At 42.8% G+C, this 25,241-nt stretch overlaps 1 protein-coding gene across 1 annotated transcript in view; it reads right to left on the bottom strand.

The window, feature by feature from the left end:
* Positions 1–729: 729 nt before the first annotated feature.
* The window catches only part of LOC108038551, a 45,602-nt gene continuing 21,090 nt past the window's right edge, over positions 730–25,241 (bottom strand). The window contains 15 exon segments of the mRNA XM_044461685.1: positions 730–3,256; positions 3,558–3,662; positions 4,641–4,812; positions 5,397–5,591; positions 5,594–6,074; positions 6,718–7,062; positions 7,130–7,357; positions 7,420–7,797; positions 8,229–8,350; positions 8,418–8,512; positions 8,581–8,678; positions 11,381–11,560; positions 15,885–16,288; positions 16,291–16,603; positions 16,605–17,839. Of these exon segments, the coding sequence (XP_044317620.1) occupies positions 2,932–3,256; positions 3,558–3,662; positions 4,641–4,812; positions 5,397–5,591; positions 5,594–6,074; positions 6,718–7,062; positions 7,130–7,357; positions 7,420–7,797; positions 8,229–8,350; positions 8,418–8,512; positions 8,581–8,678; positions 11,381–11,560; positions 15,885–16,288; positions 16,291–16,603; positions 16,605–17,603 (4,440 nt within the window). The 5' untranslated portion in view covers positions 17,604–17,839 and the 3' untranslated portion in view covers positions 730–2,931.

Genomic DNA, 25,241 nt, shown 5'->3' with positions numbered 1-25,241 from the left:
GTGAAGTTTAATAAGAATTTAGTTCCAACTATATATATTCAGAACTTTATTCCATTCATTTAATCCCCTAGTCAAAATTTTCGATTTAAAAAATGATGTCTAATTGTTTTAAATCAGTTACCCTAATTTATGTTCCCTGTGCTTAGATAATGACCTTTAATTTGCTCAATTAATTCGTTTACTAGTTTATTAATTACGCCAAATGACTTGAATCAGTAAATCAAATATTTTACTGTTCGAATTTGGGAGTCATTATTTATTAAATGGCATTCATGGATATCGTTTAGTAATTTATGAATTACAATTTAATACCAACCTTTAATGGCTTTGTCAATAGTTTTCGAACAACTTTACTATGGGTAATTAGCTCGAAAAAGATGTGTCCAATTAATAAAAGTTCATTCAATGACGTAACTGTCCCGGCAGGATGGCCCTTCATTTATCAAGTTGCATCCTTGGCTCAGTGTCCTGCTTTGATATCTCTGTTGGTTGGCTGCAGCTGCCGCAAAACTTTTTAATGGTTAAATAAGCGATGTTGTCCAGTGCAGTTTGCTTGATGTCACTATAGGAACACAGATTTTGTACGTATTTGAACTCTTTCGGTTGGTAATTGGCTTTAAATGGCATTTGCTCATCTTGACAAAGGGAAACCTATTCTTTGCCATTTCTGAAAAATAAATTACATACCATTTAACCATTTAGCACTTATTTAAAGTAAAACAAGAGGGGTTTTGGTTGTTTACATTACAAATAATTTTGATATTTATTGTTCAAGCGTGTAAATAAAGCTTTTTTGCACTTTACTCTTTGTTTTTGTTTATATTCCTTTGTAAATAAATTGCAATTAGATATAGTTGCAATAACATTTAAGTTCAACTTCTAAGTACCACGTACTATATGTATGTATGAATATACTCTTTGGATTAGCCCGAAGAGAGGGTTAGATATTTGTACACAAACGTATCTCGTTACGGATTAAGTTAGCTTCATGTCCTCGAACTAAGTACGACTCTAAAATGCGATCTCAGCTCTATGCAGCCCTAAATATTGGTAAGTATTCGTACATAAAAATACAGTTAACACTTTGTATTGCAGTTGTATATTGTAGTTATTTAGTAGCTCACTTGTGTGCAAGACATGCATCTCATTATCTCTAAAAGTTCACGTTTTACAATATACATATATATATATAAATATAGTCCCTATATATGTGGTGTGTATATGTATTCGTTTGTCTCTCTATATGTAATTTAGAACTTATGTCACGCTTTCCCGTTGATAATATGTACAAATCGTTTGGAGAAAATCTGCATTTAGCAAATTCACGCCTCACATGTGTCACATCCTTTTCGTCGAAATAGTTTTCGAAGGAAGAACAGTTGCTACGCCCTAATCAACTATCCAAAGTTATGGTAACAATACTTGAATCTCAAATAAAGTATGTAAAGAATGTATATAGTTCCGGAAAGTTATAGGGGAGGATAGAGATGGCTAGAAAAACTTTAAAATATTATTTTGCTTTATTTTAATAACGTTAGTCAACAGGGGCTATGGATTTATATTTTTAAGAATGTTATGAGCTTTCTAGAACTACAGTTTGTTGCCTGAACTCAATTAAAAACGTATCACCCATATAAATATAGCTTAAACGACGGATAATTTTTTATAGTTGGAATTCCATCCGTAGTCTGTCGTATTCCAATATTACTTTGCCATGTGGTATAATGTGTGCTTTACCAACTACATTTTGTGGAAGAAGACTACGGCCATCTTAATTTCGTACCTACAGTTTATATTATTCTTTATACACACATTGACCGAAAATCGGATAATACTCTATTTTGGTATACAAACTTGTACGTAACGTTGAGTTGAAGTTATTTTAGCTTTCTTCTCTAAAAAAGAGGAAACTTAGGATAACTTTTTTTTAATACTGCAAATGAACCTAGCCCTTAAATCAAGTTCTGAAAACTTAAAAACTGCAAGAGCTAAACTTAATAAAAGGATATATTTCCTCTCACTTCCTTTGTTATGTTTTGGAAAACATTTTTAGATTCTATGTTACATGCAGACAATGGGCAGCCAGTAATATGTATATATATGTATTCTGTTTATTTATTTTTATTTTGACCGTAACATTTGATTTATCTACTTAAGGAAATTAACGACTTACATCAATAGTATGGAAACACTTTTATAAAGCTTGTGATCAATCTAAGTATGTTTCTGTATATATGGCATTCGGACTATGCGTATTCTATGGTAACAAGTACGACTAACTTTAGTTTGGTTAAACTTTATTTGTCTTCATATCGTTATGGGAAGATTAAAATGGCGAGTGTGCGGGGCGTTGTGTTCTGAAATTTAATCTCGCCAAGGTTTTCGTTAGTTATGGAATGTAGATAAGTTCAATGTCAGCTTTGGACCCAAAAGTGCGGTTTTCACATTACAAGTTCACGATGTCCTACACTCAAAAGGATATCTTATTTGAATTTTAGAAATTCGCCTTTAATTTTAGCTGACTTTTGATATAAGTAAAGTACAAAATTAAAAATTTACAAACTACCTCATAGGTGGTCCCATTTTCTCGTCTTTATCGTAAGCTTAAAGTAGGAATTTAAACCGAATTTTAGTTTACTATAAAGACATGAAAAGGGCCCTTCAAAACTATATGGTTTCAAAAAAAAATGTATTTTAAAAAGATGTTTATAAGTTAAGCCTCTCAAACAATTTTCTTTTCCTAATCTACTATTTTTTTTGTAATTTAGCAAGAGAACCAAATATATCTAAAGACTGCAAATTAGAGGCGAATTTCCATAATTATTTTACATGGGAGTGTTCTGGGTATTCTGCTACTTGCTACTGGTAGTTTGTGACAGATCTATTGGTAAGTACATTCTGCGGCTTTGGGACTCTGCAAGCCCATCCTCATCAGACGTCCGTTTCGGCGCTGGACTGGTTGTGATTGGAGATGGGCAGCGGGGCCTGGTGGGAGAGCTGCTTGTGCAGCGGGGGCGGGGGCTGACCCTGGCCTTGACCCTGATCTTGACCCTCCTCGTTGGGAGCCAGCAGGGGCAGCGATTTCTGCAGGCAGACCACTCCCGGCGACTGGTGCTGCGATCTCGGGCTGGGCGGCGTGGGCGTGGCCGGGATCTGGTGCCAGTTAATACTGTTCTGGGAGGTGATGTTCCTGGTCTTCCGCAGCGGCGGGTTCTTCGTCGACGTGGAGAATGCCAGGCCACGTCGCAGCGGAACTCTGCGGGTACCACGGGAACAACAGGACGGAGGACAGGCATTAGCAACGGTAGCGGTGGGTTAGTCGATGGCGATGCGGCGGAGGGCACATGGCGATTGCGATGGGGCGCAGGATGTGGGTTATGAGGGTTCACGATCGATCGATTTCAGGACGATGCACATGTGGATAGACGACAGGTCGCAGAGTTTTTTCGTTTTTTTTTTGGTTTAGAGGGGGAAGGGCGACAAAGACACAGGTTATACACGGATTACACACACAATCAGACGTGGCATGTGGGGGTCCAATCTCTAGAGACACTCACCTCGTTGGGCTCGGCGGCGGGTAGGAAATGCCGCGGTGGCTGGGCGACAACAACATGTTGCCCGAGTGGCTCGTCGTGGAGCCGGGCACGAGCAGAGTATTGTTACTACAAGTAGGACAAAGGTTATACTGTAAAGAGCACGCAGGCGGATTTGGATCCGGGTTCGGGTTTGGGTTCGGGTTCGGTCTCGGAAGTGGGGGCAGCGGAAACGCAAGCGGTGGTCGGTGACAGTAAAGGATAAAAGTCGTGTTGCCTCTGACAAAAACGCATTGCGGCAATCGCAAATAAAGGAAATAAAGATATCTTCGGGTGATAACCGAAGTATAAAATACCCTTGTACAGCTGTTACTTATAAAATTGAATCAATGTCTCACTTTATTCAAGTGAACTTCTTTGGTTAATGTGTTTTGTAAGCCAATCTAATTTTTTTTTTTTTTAAATTAATTTGTATATATTTTTTGAAGAGTTTTCGGAGTATTATCGTTTTTAAGAGAAAGCGATTTACTTTTAAACGACAAAAACCATTTCAGAAAACAGGCAATAAAGGGTAGAAAATAATACATAATAGTATAAATGCCTTGAACACTTTAAGTAAGAATATGAAAAAACTGGAAAAGTAGGTACTGACGGATGCACATAAATAATTAAATAATTTCAACTAATCAAGGGTATTTTATGTCTAGATGACTTAATTATAAAGGACCATTAGCACAAATGAGATTTGGTGAAGCAGGTGATTAGTCATGGAACCAAGTCGTACATTTCACAATAAAAATATTTATTTTGTTGTTTTTGTTTTAATTTATAAAATATGACTACAGTACGTACTATCTAAAAACAGTGTATAAATATGATGACTAAATGTAGAGTATGGTACAACATAAACAGAGTGAATCCGATCCCTGGGAACGCTCACACGTGACTGGACAGGGGATCTGATCTGTGACCTGATGATCTGGTGATCTGGTGATCTGTGATCTGGTGATCGGGGGATGAGAGTGGTTTGGTGGTGTGTGCTTGCTTGGTTTTTAGTTAGAAGCTGGTCATGGTCAGTGGCGGTGGTGCACCCTCTACGCAACTTACGTGTGGCTGTGATGCATGTTCAGGTTGGGCAGACTCTGGCCCAGATGGTTCAGCGGCTGCACGGAGAGCGTGTTGGCCGACTTGGAGCCCATCGGGCCGATGATGCCCATCTTGGCCTTGTGCAGGCCACTGATCAATTGCTGCTTGCCCTTCAGGTTCACTCCGTGGTTGCCTGCAGTTATATTGAGATTATGGTTATACAGTTACAATGATTATTATAAATCTCGTAGTTTAAAAAAATGTATATACTCAATATTTAAAATTTTGATAGGTATTTTTTAATGAATACTCCAGGAAAAAACTGCTTTAGGCGATTTTAAAATGGTCTTTAAAAGGCAAAAACTCCAAGATGAACTGGAACTTTTTTAAGTTAACTCTTTATTTATCGCCTGTTAAAAAGCATCAGAAGATTAGATATTCATTATCAGGGGTATCAACTCAATCTGTGACAATTTTTTTTTTAAAAGTTTTGGTATATAATTTTTTGTGTTATTTTGGTGTTTTTTGGATTAACCAGCTCATAAACAATTTCTTTTAAATTGTTACACCCTTAATATATGCTTAGTTGAATTAAATTGTTAGATTACTCACCCCCCATTTGAAAAAAAATCGTTTTTAAACTTTAGCTTTTAAACATTAAGACCTTATTAGACTTTTGCACACGGTGCTTAGCTGATATACCCACAGAAGCCAAAGGCACTTGATTGCTAACATATCTAGGTTATTATCCCCCAAATTACTTTACTATCTACGCACCTGTCATTATGCTGGAGCCCTCGTCGCTGGACACCGAGTTTGTCTTTTCGAAGTCGACGGAGATGTTGCGGGAGTCGTTCCACTCGACGCTGCCGCTGTGGCTGTTGTTCGCACTGGAGACGTGGCTGCAGATCGAGGAGTTCATCGGCGACTTGCGCACGCCCAACGAGTCGGCAGTGCCGCCGCTGGTGCCACTCCCCCGAACCGGAAGCTGTCGCCGCCCACCGTGCCGCTCCCGCTACCGCCGCCACCGCCGCCGCCCCCGCGCTTCAGTCTTTGGTAGATCGTCTTGGCCCGCCACAGGGCGTCGTACCAGTTCTTGGCCTCGGTGCACTGCAGCGTGAACGCCGTGGTGGCCACCTGGAACTCGTTGAGGTACACGCAGTTCAGTGTATTGTTGGCCGCCAGTTGGACAATCAGTTGATCGGTGAGGTACGGCTGCCGGATGACCTTCAGCGCCCCCAATCCCCGCTTGGCAATGGTCTTGCACACCAGGAGGAGATCCGTCAGCAGGAAACAGTGCACATCGGACTTGCCGAGGTTGTCCTTGAACTTGTGGTCGCCCTCCATGAACAGGTGGCGCACTTGGTAGGCGGGGCATCCGCGCATCGGGGCGCAGAGGTCAAACATCTGGCTGTGCTGCTTGATCAACTTGTCCAGCATCTCGTTGTTGGTGTCCTGTAAAGGTGACAAAAAAAGACAAATTTAATAAAAATACCCAAAACTAAATCACTTTTATTAATTCCCCACAAAAACAGAATTTACGCTTTTAAGCATAAGAACAACAATTATACATGTTATTTCTAGTCATAGATCAATCGACTTTTAAACGGCACTCATATTGTATTTTAGAAGACTACGTTAAAGATATATATTGAAAACTCCTCATTGTTAATAATATTCATACGTGTACGTAGGTTCAATAACTATAAATAATTCAATCGGATTAAATTAGACTAAACTAAATTTTAATCATCAAATGTAAGATAATTATTATTTAATAATTTTAGCATTATATAAACTTTCCCAATCTTTATAATGATGCAGCCTAGCAAGTTATTAATATATTTTATTTTAAATCCTTTACCCCATCTATTTTCAAATAATGTTTTTTATTATTTCTCTGATCTAAGAAACTCGGTAAGCGTTATATTTAACATTTGTAAATCTTGTTGACATGTTAGTGTATGGTTCTTTTTTTCGGTTCAAGTCTTGGTGTTTGTAATGCCTTTTGTTATTTAAGTAAGTATTTATTTATAACTGACATTACTACTTTTAACATGAATTCGATTTCGATGTAGAGTAGATGTGTTTTACTCACCACCACATCGTAGGACTCGATCCGCACCATCACGCCCTTGAGCCGCTCGCTCTCCTGCCGCATCGTCAAGTGGTTGTTCACACTGCCCACGAAGTTTTCCACGCTGTGCATCATGACGTCAATGGCCTCGATCTCCTCCACATCACTCATGTGCTTCTTGATGGCCGCCAGGAGGAGGCTGTACTTGGTCAGTCGCTGCATGGGTCGCACCACAATGTCCGCGAGTCGCAGGCGGTTGCACATCTTCTGCGACTCGCACCACGCCAAATAGGAGGTGAACAGGGGGTTGTTGTGGTTCAGCTCCTTGCAGTAGAACTGGCAGGTGCTCTGCTCCGCACAATAGATCTGCAGGAGAAAATTGAGTAAGAATATAAATATTAAAGTAAAGGAAACAAAAGCTATGGCTACCCACCTTATATGGCGCAAAGATGGAGGCGAAGGCAATGAATCCCTCCTGGAAGAAGGCGCATCGCAGCGGTTCGTGGGTGACCACACTGTGTGCCACCATGGGATATAGCCACATCGTCCAGAACTTGATGTTCGCCTCGCACACAGCCCGCACATTGGAGAACAATCGCGCCTGGTCCACATCGATCAGCAGACGCTCCTCCTGAACGGCCTCCAAACAGGCCAGGAACAACTGAAAAGTACACCCATACGTTAGTCTCTTTTGAAGATCAGATTCCAGGGGCAGGCACTCACATCCGTAACTGTTTGCAGGGCGTGAATGTAATACACCTCGGTGGTGACCAGTTCCCAGATGGCAGTCTGGATCTTGATCTCCGTCTCGCTCATCGAATCGCTCTCCACAAAGTCCCGCCAGGACTTGTGCATGTCCTGCAGATACGCCAGTGAGTTGACCAGATCCGGATGCTCGAAGTTCATGCTATCCGCTCGCTGGGGCACTCCGTTCTTGGCGTAGCTGTTCAGCAGCTCGCAGAGCTGGCTCTGCTGGGGATTCTTGATCCCGAATATGGAAGACCACCGCTGCTTGATCTGCTTCCCGGCCGCCACTCCCGACTCGCTGGTCTCCTCGGTGGAAACGGAGGGCAGCAGTCTGGGAGGAGGCTGTCGGGAACCCTGTGGGATTAAGTGGGATAAGGTGTAGATAATTATAAGCTGTGTTCGTGGTTATGTATGGACTTTTATACAAGCACTTTCTACCCTTTGATGGTTTATGTAAGCTATGTATAAAACAACCATTGTCGAAGTCCTTGTACTATGACTTTCTATGTTAACTTTAGTTTTGCAGTTTTTACTGTACTATTATATAATAAACAGCTTTTAAGGACACCAATAATTAAAAGAAATCTCAGAAAGTGAAATTAAATAATTTGTGAAAGAGAGCTACCTATTTATAGTTAGGTTTCAAAGATTCAACGCTTTTAAGCATAAATATTTTTCATTGAAATGCATTTTATTTTAGCTCAGGCCAGGGTTCGCCCTCTCAACTTTTTGTTCTGACTGCCAAAATATGAATTTTCCCTTGACCAATTTCGGGAGAAACTTACAAAGGAAGCTGCCTTTTGCAGGGGCTTGCGGTTGCTGCCTCGTTCTGTGATGCAGAGATGGTGTCCAGCCAGGCTCTCCACGTCGGTCTGCTCATCCACCGAAACGGGAAGGAGCGAAGGTCCTGTCGAGGGAGGTAAAAAAGCTCGAAATGGTAACGAATCCGAGGGAGTTCCACGTAAACCACTTACCTGCATCTAAAAAACTGGGCGTGGGATTATTGTCCGTAATTGTTATTTGTGTAAAGCTGAGGTTTCGCCTACGCAGAGCATGGCTGAGTGCGTTACTAAAGAGTGCATTCAGGTATACATTTTATTTTAAATTGCGTTTCAAAGGGGATTTCAAAGGACTCACAGTAGTGTCACGCCTTTGGTTGCAGGAATAAACTCCTCATCTGGCTGCTGCGACGAGTCCAGGCAGAATGACACGGAGAAGAATTCGGAGCTGGATACCTAAACGAATGAACAATCCGACAGTAAGTAAGGGAATTCGCTGACATTTAGGGACTTTTGGTCTACCACTTCCCGTTGATGCAGAGCCTAATCTGTAAATTCAAGGACCAAACACAAAAAGGGCCTTTTAATCTAGCCTTCAAAAGGGCCACAAAGAGGTCCACTGACAGAAATGAGTTGCGACTGCCAGAGCACTCTCTTTGATGGCCCTGCGAAGTGTGAAGATTGCATCTGGAGGAGGCTGGGGAAAAGGGGGCAGGCCCGACCCAGCCGCCCACAAAAACTACTGAAATAAATGCAAACATCAAGAAATATTCTCCGGATTCGTATTTGTGTTGGGGGAAACGGGGCGGAATTCTCCGCTTGGCGAGTGACAGAAAAGCGGCGGCGAGGGGAAACCGAAGAAAGGAAAGGAAGGAAGCGAAGGAAAGTAAAGGAAAGTAGAGGAAAGCAGGGAAAGTTCTACGACAACTTTTGCTGATTAAGGCGACAAAGGCAAATAAAGAAATTAAAAATTTCAAAGGTCGTCATCTGCCGAGTGTAAATCACCATCTTTCGCCGGCACTCGTTAATTGCAGACTCATTTTGTGTGAGGGACATTCAGGTGGCAGGACCTTCTGATTGTGCAGCCACTTGGGATGTGCTCAATCCCAGAGCAGCTTGTCTTTTGACCAGGCGATTCAGGAGCCATCCCACTCACCTCGCTGCGCGTCAGCAGTGGCTTCTTGCGCTTCATGAACGAGGATTTCTTTTTCACCGTCGAGCCGGAGGACGTGGAGCCGCCGGCCGGGGAGGTCAGACCACCACCACCAGCCGGTGGTGCGGCGGTGCTGCTGTAGGGACTCAGGGTCGAGGACGACGTGGCCGCCGATGTGGCCGCCTCGCCGGCGAACTGAAAGTGTTTGGAGGAGGGTATCGCATGAGTTGCCGTGGTCGTGGTGGTGCCGGTGGTGGTGCTGCCGCTGCTAGTCAGTTGCTGGTGGTGCTGCTGGCCCTGATGGTGGTGCTGGTGGAAGGACCCGGCACTGGAGTGACCGGTGCCAAAGCAGGACGAACTGGCCGTCGTCGTGGTCTCGTCGAGCGTCGGCGAGAGCATCAGCGAGGGCGTCCGCCGCACGATCTGCGGTGCCTGGGTGTAAATTGTGGGTGGGTGGTGCGGTGGGTGCGCGTGGGGGGGTGGTGGTGCCGAGGGGGACAGACAACCGCCCGCCGGTTCACCCTTCTTCTCAGTCGGAGATTTTTCGAGTTTCTTTTTTGGGTATCAGCGTGGTGTTTTAAAGCGGTCAGCAAACAAATAAAAACCAAAGTTTATAAAGCCCATTAGGTAAATACATAGAGACAGTGAGGGGAAGAGATAGATAAAGAGAGAGAGAGAGAGAGAGAAAAGAGTGGATAATACAGATATTGTGGGCATATTTTTGGGTGATAACTTGATAATACACTCTATATAAACCATAGAGTCTATCTACTGTGTTGGTTTTTCCAATTTTCCAATAGAAAGCAATTGTATCTACCAAATATTTAAAGCAAATATTTAAAGATTAAAGAAAGCGCCCTATATTGTCTAACGTTATTTTAAAAGAAAGTATTTAAATTAATTTTGAGATGCCAAGGACTTTCTTTTTTACAGGATTTCGATAATGTTTTTTATTCTATACTAATTTAAATAGCCGCAATTAGTTTTTTAATGAAAATATAATTTGTTTTGAACTAAAAAATGATTGTTATAATAAAAACATGTTTTAAAAACATATAGAACCACGATTTAAAATAAACTTTCGAATAGAAAGATTTTTCCTATTGATGTGATTCTTATAATTTATATTTTTAATCCTTCTATAAACTAGGATAACTTAGTTTAAGATCTCTACACTACCAATTAAACATCAATAACAAGAATGGAGGAAAAGTAATGGTCTCTTAAAATCGCGGAAAAGTCACGTCCTCTTTAAAACTGACAACAAAAGACACGGAGTAGTGTTCCGAATGACTAACAGTTACAAATAGTTAGTGCAAAGAAAAACAACTGACTGTGCTTAAATCAATGACAGCTACACGAAGAGCAGCAAAAGTGCTAAAAAATCAAAATAGACACAAATCAAGGACAGACGAAAGCAGCAAGCAAAGTAATTTGTTATCAATTTGCGAGCGGACTTCCTCTCGGGGGGCTAAAACCCAGGAATGGCGATTCTACAGTGGGCACACACTACACTTCACACACTACATATGGAAAAACAACATTCTAAAATCAAGAATATATAATTTTAATTAATGATATGATTGGATATCATTTAACATTTTCAAGACCAGTTGTAATGGTAACTTTAAATGGAATAACAAATGTGAATTACTGAAATAATTGAAATTTTGATATATGTAATATATATTGGTTGACTCTGAAAAATCGTTAATCATTACAAAATAATTATGAAATTGCAATTTATAAAGAAGAAGATGCTTTAAGGTTACCAAATAAAAGTTAAAATGTTAAACAAATACAATCTTACATAAGGAATGTTTTTTGGCACAAACTTCTAGGATATGTTTTAGAATTTTAAAATTATAACTTATTCTTGATTTTGGAATGCTTTTTCCCCCAGTGTACACACTCTAGGCAAGATGGATGTGCTGACTAAGTGGCCAAGTTCTAGCAGTTGGCCGGAGGATTAGCATTTGCCTTTGGCCCTCTGACTTCCACTTACCACATTGGCCTGCCGGCCCAGCGATCCTGGTGCTCCGGCGGTGGCGAACAGTCCTGAGGTCGCGGTGGTGGTGCCGGCGGTGGTGGAGGTGGTGCTGGTGGCCATTCCCGGCGGACCGTGCTGGCAGGCCACCACTCCCGAGTCGAGGCCATCCAAGTGGGTGAGACTTTTCGATTTCAGCTGCAACGGAAAGTGAAATCGAAATCTATATGTGAGTCTGGGTTGAAATCATTCAAGCGTGGCGCAGATATTTATAATTAAATTTTATTCGCGTTATTGAGGGCTTTTCACGTATTGTTTTTCACATGATACGCCCTGCGGATTGGTTTCATTCAAGTAAAAAATGCAATTTAAATATAAGCGGATAAAGTGCGCCCTTTTAGGGATGCATACGTGAAATTGCTAGATGAATTACAACATAGTCAATAAAGGTGAGAGGCATAGTAAAATATTGCTCCCATAAACAAAAAGAGATTGACAGATGAATGTGAATATTAAAATAATAAAAAAAAAATTAATTAATAAAAAATTATAAACAGCGACATATCATTGAATATAAGATCAATGTGTTGTTTCTAAAAAATTTCAAAAGAGCTCAATTTATCGAAGTGATTTTTCGGATACAAGATTTATTACCAGACCATAAATCTGCATCTAGTATAAAATCCCGATAAGAATAGTTTTTTTTTAGGCTTATAAGCTATAAAAAGCCCTGCTGGACATATTGCGGAAATGCTTTGTTTATTTTAAGATGCTTTTAGAAATGTATTGTGTTGCAGGCGACCTTCGGAGCGACAAAGCCATCAAGCCACTGCATCCAAGGGACTTTGGAGCCACATCGAATTACTGAATATTTCGCGCTTAATGTAGAGAATAATGTTTTGAATGCTTTTGGCGCCGGGCGTTGCGAGACAATGAAAAGCTCAGTGCATTTTCCGGGGAAAATAAATTGCTTGCGGCGGCGTGGCAACTGGGTAACTGGTAGCTTGGTAGCTTGGCAACTTGGCGAGGGCGAACCGTCAACGAAAAGATGCATCGAGAACAAAAAGATTGCGCCAGCGGCAAAGAGCCCTAGACGTGTCCTCGAAGGTTTCCTGTCCTCGCCTAATGCACTGAGATTACATCAGTCAAGTGCCCCCAGCTGGCCGACTGAGTGTGGACGTGGACCAAAGTCAGGGTTCGCCCCAAAGTCAATGCCTCACCCGTCGCCCGTCCCTCGTCCCTCGTCACCCGTCGTCCTTTGTAAAGGACCCACCCATCCGTCTGCGATTTACACATCTCAATGCCTCGCTTTAAATTGTGCTCGACGAAAAACCTTGTGCTTAAATTCGCATTAACCGCAGTAAAATCCAAGGGGATACTTTTTAGTCATGCCATTTTATGCTAGGACTGGGAGCATCTAGAACATTTCAGATCAAAGTTTATCTGAAATAGGTGTTTAAAAGCTTCCTGTAATTAATTGTAATTGTTACTATTTACTTCAATTAATTTAACTTTTTAAAATATTTATTAAAATTTTTAGGTTAAACAACATATTTTTAGCAAATAAATTTGTACAGTTCGTATTTGCAAATACTTCAAATAAATGCAAATAAATTTGCGGAATTAATTGTGCTCTATTTAAAGCCATATTAACTTTAAAAAGTAATTTCTAAGACTCCTCTTTCGGTTTAAAGAATTAAAAAATTATAAATAATTTCAGACAGAAAATCAGCATCTTCCTAAAAACTTCTTTCATTATTCAGCTAGTTAATTGACACTGTATTTTAGTGAGTTCTTCCTGTCATATTCTCAGCTATTTGGTATTGTCTTAAATTGGATTGCTCCGCAATGCTGAAATATGAAATGCAGGATGTATCTGCCATCCGAATCCAGGGTGCGGCATTCATGGCATCCGAGCTGCGAGAATTTAAGCTCCGGGACGGATGCCATTCAGCCCCCTGATGCCGCTAATCTGCCATGGAACGCACATCCAGGACCAGTTACTCCCCCGGAGTGCGCCCAAGGATACGGGCTCTGGTCTGGTCTATTATTCCTGCTGACGACAATATTTCACATTCTGTTTTGGCAATTTCCAGCTGGCGGCCCTTACAGTGCGACGGCTTGCCTTGCCCTTTACTCTAGTTTATGTTTTTGTTTCCGGTTATATTGTGAATTGTTCGCCCACTGCGGCTTGGCAAACTGCGTCCAGAAATCACACACGATTCGGGTATACTAGGCTTGTATGGCTTGATACTCGTGTAGTGAAATCAAAATCCCTTATGCTGCCTTAGTCTTAAATCAGTTTTCAATTTTATTTAAAAAAAATTAGTTATCACACAACAAATTAATATTTTGATAATAAAAATAATTATTATATCAAAACTTGCATCAAAATAAGCTTAACTAATGAAATACCATCAATGATTTTGTATAATTGTATTAATGAAATTCTAAAATATTTATTTAACTTGTTTTTAAAAGTGTAGGATATCTTATAGTTGTTACTGTTAAATAAACCCATTTTCCCTTTTGACTCTTTGCACTTTTGGCTTACTTTGGCCTTTAGCTTGTCACACAAAAAAAGATATTCAAGAGCAAATCATACTCGAAGGTCCCCATAAAATGAACACGTTACTGTTGTGTAATCTCGGCTGAGGAAATAATAATTCTGATTGTTTATACTTCGTACGAACAGTGCAATGCGACATTGCATAGTCTACTCTTGTGTCCTTTTAAACGTAGAATGTGGCTAACGCGATTACCTAATCACTTAAAGACCTCAACACGTCTGTCTTGCCCTCGTAATTTCCATGTTAACATGGCTACTTAAAGGGGACAGCGATTGAAAAAAGAACTTGGTCCACATGACACGTAACATGGTAAATCACTTTGGGGTTTAAGCCGGACACCCTGACAAATTATGTCGTGTGCTAAGAAGTTTAGCATCGTGGTAAAAGGATATTTCCCAAAGGAAGTGCAAGAAATTCGAGTTAAACTTCAAGCATCAGAGGTTGCCTACATATTATAAATTCAATTTAAGTCAAGTAAGCTTATCGTTCGCCCCAAAATCGTTGGCATTTTATTTTCCCTGGTTTTTGTTATTCATCTATTTCGTTTGCCCATAATTGTTTTGGTTTACGTGTACTCATCCTGTTTTCTATGCCTTTGAAGAAAGCCTGCCACTAATAGGATTAGATTTTGTAATAAACGTACCAATTATGATTACGGCTTGGGAGTGGCCTATTTAGATGGCCGGGGTAAAAAGAGAGATTTGTCCGTGAATGCCAGCTCGTACGAAAATATTTGCCAGATTCTGTGATGGAATGATGATAATCTAAATAGTTGAATAGATGGTTAAGCCACGGACTCGCCAACAAAACAGTGCAATGCCATGCGAAATGAAAGCAACGTTTTGCTAGAATTTTGTCGAGGCTTTCATGGGGGGGGGGGGTTATATATATCTCCCATTGTGGGCCGGACAAATCGCTGATGCAATTTATTGCTCCACTGCACTTGCGCTAATGCCTCTAAATATCTTCCGGCGACAATTGAATTCCCCCACGAACATAAGCACACACATTAGTTTCTATGCAATCACACTGCGTATACGTTATGTGTAATGTCTCTGTTATAATATTCATAAATTCCATGGCGGTCATAGTCGTTTATTGCAATGCCATTCAGGCATACCAATGGCAAACTAAATTTATGCATTTGACCACGCTAGGAGCGCACGTATAAGAATAATTTAATTTATAATAAACTTATTTCTGTTGTTTTACGTAATTTAAATGGATTATTGTTTAAAATAAAATGTTACGCAAATTTCCAGTCTTTTAAGCTTCTACTTAATACATAAACTACAAAAACAGAGCTTTTACGGCGTTCTTTAAAAGAAAACATCATGGTAAAATCTATATTAAAGCAATAGAAATAAATATTAACCAAGTTTTTTCAAGAACATTCTTTTAAAAATATTCAAATACAAATTAAAATTTGTACAGTTGTTCTTTTATATTTAATCAAACCTTTTAAAAGGTGGTTTAAGAACTAATTTATTTATGGTTAAGAAAACCATGTAACAAGTTTGTTAAAAGCAATAATCCTTACTTAATTCTACACTTTTATACATATATTTTGAAGAGGACTGTCTGATTGCCTCAAGGAATGAAAAGCGAGTGCTTCAAGTAATAAAAATAAAGTTTAATAACAAGTTTCAGAGGGCATTAAATAATTTATCGCTGTTAAAGGATCTTTCGGGGATGCAGGACTTACATCCGCGCTGACGTCATGGCTGAAAACATTTGGCGCTGTTGTTCGCAAGTAATTCTGTAATTTAATATCCCAACTTAAAAGACAAACAAGAGCACGAGGCGAAGCGAAAACAGAGGGAAATAAAACAAAAAATACGAGCGTGCATAAGAGTGGAAATATGTTTATTCTCATTTCGCTAAGTAAACATTTGATTATGGCCGCGCATAATTTGTTGACCACGTGCCCCTCGCCGATTTCCGGGACTCACCTGCAACTTGCTGTTGGGCGGCGACACCACCAGGCAGATCTTCATGGTGGCGCGCAGGAACTCCTCGCGCTTAGTGCTGAGGTCAGGGGTCACGGAGCCGGGCGAGGTCACCGCCGCCTGCTTGTGCGGCGCCCTCTTCGGCGACGACACGCTGGGCAGGAAGGGGTTCAGGCTCCGCACCAGACTGGCCGAGCTGAACTTGCCCCCGGATCCACCGCCCTCGTTGCTACTCCCGCCGGACGGAGGCGATGCCGAGGTGGCCCCGCTCTGCGGCGCCTGCTGCTGCTGGTGGTGCAGCAGCCGGGTGGGCGAGTTCAGGCTGAACAGCTTCCGGCGATGCCTCCCCGGCGTGGAGGAGGAACTGGAGGCGGGACTGGGCGAGGGTCCCGGAGGTCCTCCCCCTCGCTGTGCGTCGACTCCTGCGATCCTGCCCGACTGTACGAGGGCGTGGGCAGCTGGGCGGAGCGGGTGCCCGCTCCCGATCCCCCTCGGCCGTACTTCACACACCCGTCCAGCTGAAGGTCATCCGACCGGAGCTCACCCCCCTCCACTGCCCCATCCTCGCTGTAGGTGCTGTGATACGTTCGCGCCGTGATCTCCGGCAGGAAGGGATTGTTGGGCGAGGTCAGGGTGTACTGATAGTAGCCCCCGCCCCCGCTGCTACTGGTCTCCACCGGAAGCGTGCCCTCCGTCTCGTCGGGCGTGCTCTCCTCGGGGAAAGGATCCGCCCTGGAAATCATGGCCTCCGCCCACGCCACTGCTGCTCGATAGATAGGCCCCCAATTGCTCCCACTCTCCCGAGGAGGAGTTGTGCGAGGACACCGTGAAGCCCTCGTTCGAGTGACCCTGGCAGCTCCTGGAGCTCTCGTTGCTGCTCTTGAAGAGGAAGTTCTGCAGGCGGGTCAGCCGGATGGAGCTGCTCTCGCTGGTCAGGCTGCAGCTCCTGCTGCTGTTCCCAGGAGCCGAGGATGCGGTTGTGGTTATGGCTTGCTGATCGCTGCGATTGCTGCTCTGTGTCTCCAGGCGACGTCTGTCCTGGTTTTCGCTAGATACTAAGGGGGCTGATCCTGCTCCTGCTCCTCCTCCTCCTGCTCCTGCTCCTCCTCCAGTTCCTTTTCCTGCTCCCCCCGACGATGTGCTCACCTCGCCACCCATGGAGGCCCAATAGAAGACACTATTCTGGGAGCCACTCAGCTCACCCAACTCGCAGCTGCTCTCCAGGGAAGTACTCGAATTGGTGGTGGCCACGCTACTCAGGTGGCGGTAGGCGTATTCCGGCGGAGTGCCCTCGTCCGGACTGTCCAGCAGCAGGGCGGGATTGATGTGGCCACCCAAGCCCAAGCCGGGCAAGTGTAGGTGGCTCAGGGCAAAGGGCAGCCGGTTGTTGTTGTCCGGGTGCTGACTACTCGGCGGCGGTGGAGTGGCCCGGCTCTTAGCCTTCAGCTCCTCGGGCGTGGGTTCCTGCCGCTTGATCTCCAGTGATCGATGGTCGCCGCGGCGAAAGGAGCGGCGCAGTCGCTCCGCGAACTTGGACTGCTTGGGCGGCTTGTCCTTGGGCGGCTTGTCCTTGGACCTGCCCAGCAGATTGGTCCTCTCAGTCTTGTCCTCCTTCTCCAGGAGTTTCTCGTGCATAGCCGTCGCAGGGATGGGGATCTGGTTGGAAGCCGGTCGCTGGTTGCTGGCAAGTGTAATCGGTGGCGCCGCAAAGCCACCACCCATTACGGCCGCCCTTCGCCGTGGTGGTTGATGCTTCTCCGGCGGCTGTCCCCGATGGGTGGTCTCTAGTTTAGCTGGTCCGTGGTTTGTTACTCACTAATTCGTTAATTTATGAAGCGTTGATTTTCCCCAAGATACACCTTCTGATGTGATCCTTTTTTTGACTAACACTAAAGCGATTTCGTTATAAATAGTTTGCTCGTATTGCTTATTCTATTATTTTGACTTTCGTTGGTTTGCTGAAATGAGAAATGGGGATCCGAAAAGTGTTAAGTTGGTTTGATAAAATAGTTTATTTTGATTGGATAGTCAGTTTGGCTTTGGTATCTGTCGAGGAGTGGGCGTTCTATCTTTATACTACATTTATTAAATGGCTTCAACTTCTTGTAGTAACAATTGAGATATTTAAAGCTACTACTAACACAGCAATCTCTTATCGGCTAAACCCAATAAATTTAAGAATACAGAAATGTATTGCATCATGTAACCCATTTTTCCCTAACATGAGTATTTCAAATTCAAAACTAACCTCCCTGAATGGCAAGCAACAATAAGTAATGCAAATAAGCACTTTCGGAGCAAATCAATTTAGGATAATCCATTCAGTCATAATCCCCAACCGTTATTGCTATTTTTCGCCCTTCGATTTGTGTATGCAAAACCGTGAGTGTATTATTGTCTCGGAAAAATATTCAATAAAATCACAAAAGGCAGTGACCGTTTAATAATCTACATAACGCAAAAGACGCTTTCGCGATGAAATCGCGAATGTTTATATTGATTGGTCATTTAATTAATATAAAACTAACACTTAAAACTCTAATTAACTTACCACGAATACAATGAGTCTGAACGACGTTCCACACAACGTCAACGACAAGACGAGAGACGGCTCCAGTACAAAAAATAACGCTTACTTTCTTTTAAAGCAACCAAAATAACAAGCTCGATCAAGCGCGGGCAATACCCCCAACTACCGAGTTCTTAAACGTATCGAGCGAGAGCGCGTCTGCTCCCCCGCTACCATCGACGTCTCTGCGGCCAAAGAGCGCGAAAGTGCTCCAATGCAGGTAGCAATAACCTAAGCTCATCAGCAGTAACTAGCACCGCAATTTCTTTAACAACGTCAACTGTAACACAACAACAACGCAACAGTACGACTGCTCGTTTAATACATCATCAGCTAGCAGCCAAATATTAATACGTCTGCCACGCGCGCCCGAAAACAAACAAAACCAAAAACTAGCCGGCTCAGACTGGTATGGATCGCTACATCCAAATCAAAGGAAGCTGAGCCCTCAAATTCCAACGCAAAATAACCCGAACAATGCTAGCCTAGCTGGAAAAAATGCCCACGAACTCAAACCGATTTAAAATCTGGAGACGCCTAGACGTAGGCGGCCGAATCCACTGAAGTCGAAAAGGAAGCCAAAACCCCGCCTATTTATATTCGAAAAAAAGTTCCAATGTTCTTGTCAACAAAATTATCGAGCTTATTGAAAGGATAACTTCCACATAATACCTCTAGTAAAGGGCAACATCCAGGAAACAAAGGTTCAAATAAGTCTGAAGATAATTACAGAGTATTATCGAAATATCTTTCCGAGAATAAAAAGAACTTTTACACGTATCACTAAAAAGTAGCAAGGGCCGCAAGTCGACTTAAGGGCATAGAGTCCGACGTAACGCCGCAGAGATAACAAAGGCGCTCAAGAGAAGGGATTTAACGCTAAGACAGTCTTCAACATCCTTAACAGGGATAGAAAGCCGCAGCCACTCTTTAAGGTTGAGCTCGAACCAAAAAAAGCCCCAAAAAAACGAAGTGCACCCCATTTACAATCTTCAGTTCCTGCTGCACCGCAGAATTACAGTTGAGGAACCGCACAAACGCAATGGCCCGGTACAATGTGCGAACTGCCAAGAATATGGCCATACAAGGTCATACGAAACGCGCCCGGTGTGTGTAGTTTGTGGAGATCTTCATACTCCGCACACTGCCCAACGAGCAAAGATGACTGCAACTCGAAAAAGTGCGGCAACTGCGGTGGCAATCACACTGCTAACTACAGAGGCTGCCCTGTTTACAAGGACTGAAAAGTCGCATCCACCAGAGAGGAACTGCCGCCCGCACCCAAAATAAACAGATGACAGCTTCCAGATCAAACCCGAAGTCTTCTTCGACTGCAGCCAGATCCTCACTAGGACCCTTAAACTCTGATAAAATGTGACTTACGCAAGCGCTTTAAAATCAGGACTGGCTAACCCTGTCTCAAAAAGTTCATTTCTGCAATCAGCATACCAAGAACCGAACACGGCTCAGCACAACAATTCCCGGAGCAGTCAAAAGCAACTCGAAGATATGATATACAGCCTGCAGCAAAGCCTTACGGAGTTTATGTCGTTTATGCGCACAACTATGCAAGATTTAATGCGAAACCAAAATCTACTGATTCAAATGCTGGTTTCACAACAATCCAAATAATACTTCCCTAAGGATATCTACGTGGAACGCTAACGGCGTCTCACAGCATAAACTGAGTTAGCTCAATCCTACTCGACAACCATATCGACGTAATGCTGCTTTCAGAAACACACCTACAAATAAATACAATTTTCAACTACGAGGTTACTCATTTACGGAACAAATCATCCAGATGGTAAAGCACATGGTGGGACTGGAATTCTAATCAGAAGCCGTATTAAGCACCACTATCATAACAAATTTGCTAAAAATTATCTACAGGCCACATCTATAAATATACAAACAAATACTGGCAACCAAATTACACTAGCCGCCGTATACTGCCCCCGCTTCACCATAGCTGAAGATGAGTTTATGCAGTTTTCAACTCACTAGGAGACCACTTCATAGCAGCAGGGACTACAACGCCAAGCACACACACTGGGGATCACGTCTCGTGACTCCAAAAGGAAAACAGCTCTATAATGCAGTTATAAAAGCCAAGAACAAGCTGGACTATGTTTCTCCTGGCAGACCAACATACTGGCCGGCAGACCCAAGGAAACTACCCGATTTAATAGACTTTGCAATTACCAAAAACATTTCTAAAAATCTGATAAGCGCCGAATGCCTCTCGGATCTTTCATCGGATCACTCGCCTGTCCTGTTTATTCTTCTCCGACATCCAGGCGCATTGGAGCAATCGTTTAAATTGACATCTCAGAAAACCAATTGGGTTAAGTACAAAAATACATTAGCCACACATTGAGCTAAGTCCTCATCTCAACGATGAAGCCAACGTAGACAGATTTGTTAATACACTGGAGTCTGTACTCGTCTCTGCAGCTCGAGTTTCAACACCCCAAACTACAAGTACACAAAGCAACCAAAGAAGACAAATCTACAAATAGAACAGCTCGTCCTCGAAAAGCGACGCTTACGTCGAGAGTGGCAACCCACAGATCACCATCTGCTAGGCAAAGCTTAAAATATGCCTCACGTCAACTCACAAAAGCTTTACAGCAAGAAGAAGCACATGCCACCGACGCTACATAGAGCAATTGTCAACATCTAGCACAAAACACTCACTATGGAGAGCTCACCCTACTCTAAGCTCACCGAAAGTAACCGTGATGCCTATTAGAAACCCCACAGGCGGCTGGGCGCCAGCGATGCAGACAGAGCCAGCACGTTTGCCAACCACCTAAAAATGTCTTCAAACCAAATCCTGCCACTAGTGCGTCACCTTGCCGACTTTACCACATGAGCCTCAGCTCAACATGAACCAATTGAGTTTCGCCCAAACGAAATCGCTAACATCATCAAAAATCAGCTGAATCCGAAAAATCCCCGGCTGCGACCTCATAACTCCCAAAATGATCATTGAGCTCCCATATTGCGCCGTTTGCACTATCACCCAGCTTTTAATGCCATCCAAAACAGGCCACTTTCCAGTAATGGAAAAAGTCAATTATAATAATGATAGCAAAGCCAGAAAAGACCACACAATTCCCACGTCGATAGACCTATAAGCCTACTCCATGCTTATCTAAACTCTTTGAAAAATGCGTATTGATTCGGATAAACACATACCTAAGAATCCAGGAAGGAATTCCGTCACATCAATTTGGGTTTCGTGAAAAGCACGGAACAATTGAGCAGGTCAACCGGATAACATCAGAAATTCGGAACGCGTTCGAAAAACGAGAGTACTGTACTGCCATATTTTTAGACGTCTCTCAAGCATTTGATAGAGTTTGGCTAGAAGGTCTAATGTTCAAGATCAAGACAATGCTCCCTACAACACCCATAAGCTTCTAGAGTCTTACCTCTACGACAGAAAATTGCTGTTCGATGCAACACTGCTATAACTGACGATTTCACTATTGGAGCTGGAGTTCCTCAAGGAAGCGTGCTTGGCCAACATTATATGTCCTCTACACAGCAACATCCCAACAAGCACACGACTAACAACATCTACGTTTGCTGATGATACAGCCATTCTCAGCCGCCAAAATGCCCGATGCAAGCAACGCGCAGCTCGCTCTTCATCTGGTCGATGAGAAAAGTGGCTATCAGATTGGCGAATTAAAGTGAACGAACAAAAATGCAAGCACGTTACGTTCACCCTGAACAGGCAAAACTGCCCGCCGCTCATGTTAAACCATACTCTACTCCCGCAAGCAAACGAAGTGACATATCTAGGAGTACACTGACAGAAGACTCACATGGCGCCGGCACATTGAACCAAAAGAACACACCTAAAGCTAAAAGCCAGTAGCCTTCATTGGCTATCAACGCTCGGTCTCCCTTAGTCTTGAATATAAAGTCCTGCTGTATAACCGGTACTAAAACCTATATGGATGTACGGCTCAGTTATGGGGAATGCCAGCAATAGCAATATTGACATAGTCCAGCGAGCTCAGTCGAAGATCTTGAGAACAATCACCGGGGCACCGTGGTACGTTCGCAACGAAACCATACATCGCGACTTAAACATTCTACCAGTCAAAGAAGTGATCGCAGAACAGAAGGAAAAGTACTTTACCAAGCTATCGTTGCACCCTAACCACCTGGCGAGAGGTCTTACAAGGTTGATCAACCAATCACGCCTTCGTCGCAATGACTTACCCACCCAGCGACCGACTTGAGGCACGCGCAACCAGAATGCAGTCTTATTATACTGTTAGTTAAATTTTAATGTTAAGATTCGTAAACTTATTGTTAGTCTCAAAATTAAGAGAAGATTCAATAAACAAAAGCAAAGTTAAATAAAAAAAAAAAAAAAAAAAAATTGTGTATGCAACCTTTAAAGTTTTCGGCTGTTATGGAAATTGGGAAAACGTGTTAGCATTTCAAATGAGAGACGAGACGACGAGCTTGGCCGCCGGGTTTTCACATAATTTTCCGAATCCGGGATGCGATGGCAAGCGATTGGCAATCGATGGAAAATCCGAAAAGTTTAATCAATGTGCATATTTTGCTGTCAACCGATTGGCAAAACTGAATTAATCAGGCAGAATGGTAAACCAATTTGACGAGTCGAAGTTCAAGTCTGATGCAGTTTCATCGGAATTTTTAATTAAAGTTGTCAAAATTTTCCTATCAGAGGAATTGCGGAAGCTTTACAAAAACACAGCAAAAATGAATCGCTATCAATAATATTGATGTTAAATATTTACAGATTTAAATTTATGTTGTGTTTTTTGCCTTAATTTCATCCTGCTTATTGATATTTCTGCTGCTCAGTCACGTTCTGCACTCTGGCCATAATCGTACATTTATATTCGCAACATAACTTTAAGATCTTCTTCTATGGAAAAGACCTTTTGGCTAAAGCAACGATAAACAATTCCTGGGCCTGTTTTCCTGATTTTCCTTCGGTTCTTTTTTTTTTTTTTTTGGAAAAGGGTGGCAAAGCGTGGGCAAGCAAACTTGGCCATAAAACGGGCCAGAAAACTTTATTGTTATTAATATTATTTGCACATAAATATAACAGTAAATAAACATAGAAAGTGCGTATGTGGATGGAGTGTGGCACTCGCAGCTCGAGAGTTGACAGCCAGCCTGCCCCTGGCTGTTGCAAATAAATCATTGCACACGCCTGGACGCCCCTCAAACACGCAACATGCCCCCAATCCCGATCCTTGAGTCTAACCCTCCATATACTCGACCTCCTAGTTGCTAGCCAGCGGGGGAACCCCACCGGTGTTTGCTTGTGTTTAGGCCAAAATAATGTATAATTAAGCTGGGAGCAGAGAGTTCGGCCGGGCCTTTAATAAAGCCAACCATCTTTCATGCCACACACACATTGGGGGTGCTGACAGCTCAAGGACGAGGAGTACGGTGATTGGTGGGTGGTGGTGGATGTGAGTCCTTCCCCCGGATTTTGCAGATTTTCACCCCTTTGTGGGGTCCGGAGTGCAGGGTTTTCGGAGGGGCATCTAGCAAGTTATTTTCAATTAAGTGTTCTTAACACGTTGCCTAATCGACAGACATGTTCCCCCGGGTCCTGGGGACACCGCCTCCTAATCACATTACTGCAAAGCCAAAGGAGCCGCACAAAAGGTCGAGCAAAAACAGTGACATGATGTGATTCCATCTACCCAAGGGAAGAGATTCGTTCTGGGAAATTCCCACTGGAAATCATGTTCAATGGCCTGTTTCTTGCATTTCGTTTTAAAATTGAAGTTGGCCTTTAATCTGAGCAAACACGAAAAACAATTGCGATTTAACAATAAATTGTTAAATTTCCTAAATGTATTTATGACTTTAAGAAAACTGAAGAAAATCGCATAGCTATTAGAACCAAATAAAATAACTTCTAAGAATTATTTAAGTTTTGAAATTCATTACAGCATATACATTACTTTGTAATAGATGCAATATTAAAGTAGAACCGTTTTCAAAATTTAAATATTTGGCACCCTTTTTAAGTGGTCTATGTTTACACCTTGGGGTGATAACTCCCACAATTTGGTAATATAAATGGAATAAACCAGCCAAAGGCCCACCCTGCATAATTGCCGCCACCTCCTAAACCAATTTAAATATTCCGTGAGGACCGGGGTTCCCTGGAGTGGGTTCAAAAATACGTTGTATCACGGCAGGGCAAATCGCAGAACGTTTAAAGATAAGCGAGCATGTTGTTCGCCTCTCATTAAATTAAATTAAATGTGTGTCTTGCGATAAAATTTTATATTCAAGACCCCACTCCAGAAGGTGGCTGGGTGGAGTGGGTTATGAAGGGGGTTTCGGGGATGTGGGTCGCAAGTGGCAAGTCGCAAGTCGCGAGCGAGTTCAAGGCGTTTTTCAATTTCAGTGCAGCAACAAAATCCGTCCGCCACAAAACCAAAAACAACTAGCCGCGAAGCGCCGTCATTTCCGCCGCCTGTCAGAGCAGCAACAATTTAATTTTTATTGTTATGATGTCATCAGCATAAGAACCAGGCCCGTGCCATTTGCAGCCCCCAGACCCATGAAGCCCAGAACTCAGACCTCAGACCTCAAAACCCAGACCCCAGACCCCATACCCGACATCCACATCCAAAGCAAGTTTCATTCAGACTTCGCTGACGCACTCGGACGACGTGAAGCTCATACAAATTGGCAGTGTGATGGAGTCGAAGAACCGCGCTAAAATAACACAACCACTATTCCAGGTCCCCGGCGGCGTCTTC

The sequence above is a fragment of the Drosophila rhopaloa genome, unplaced genomic scaffold (genome assembly GCF_018152115.1).
Source record: "Drosophila rhopaloa isolate 14029-0021.01 unplaced genomic scaffold, ASM1815211v1 contig_47, whole genome shotgun sequence".
Classification (NCBI taxonomy): domain Eukaryota; kingdom Metazoa; phylum Arthropoda; class Insecta; order Diptera; family Drosophilidae; genus Drosophila; species Drosophila rhopaloa.
The sequence above is the reverse complement of the archived record's forward strand: the minus strand, read 5'-3'. Positions and strand labels throughout refer to the sequence as shown.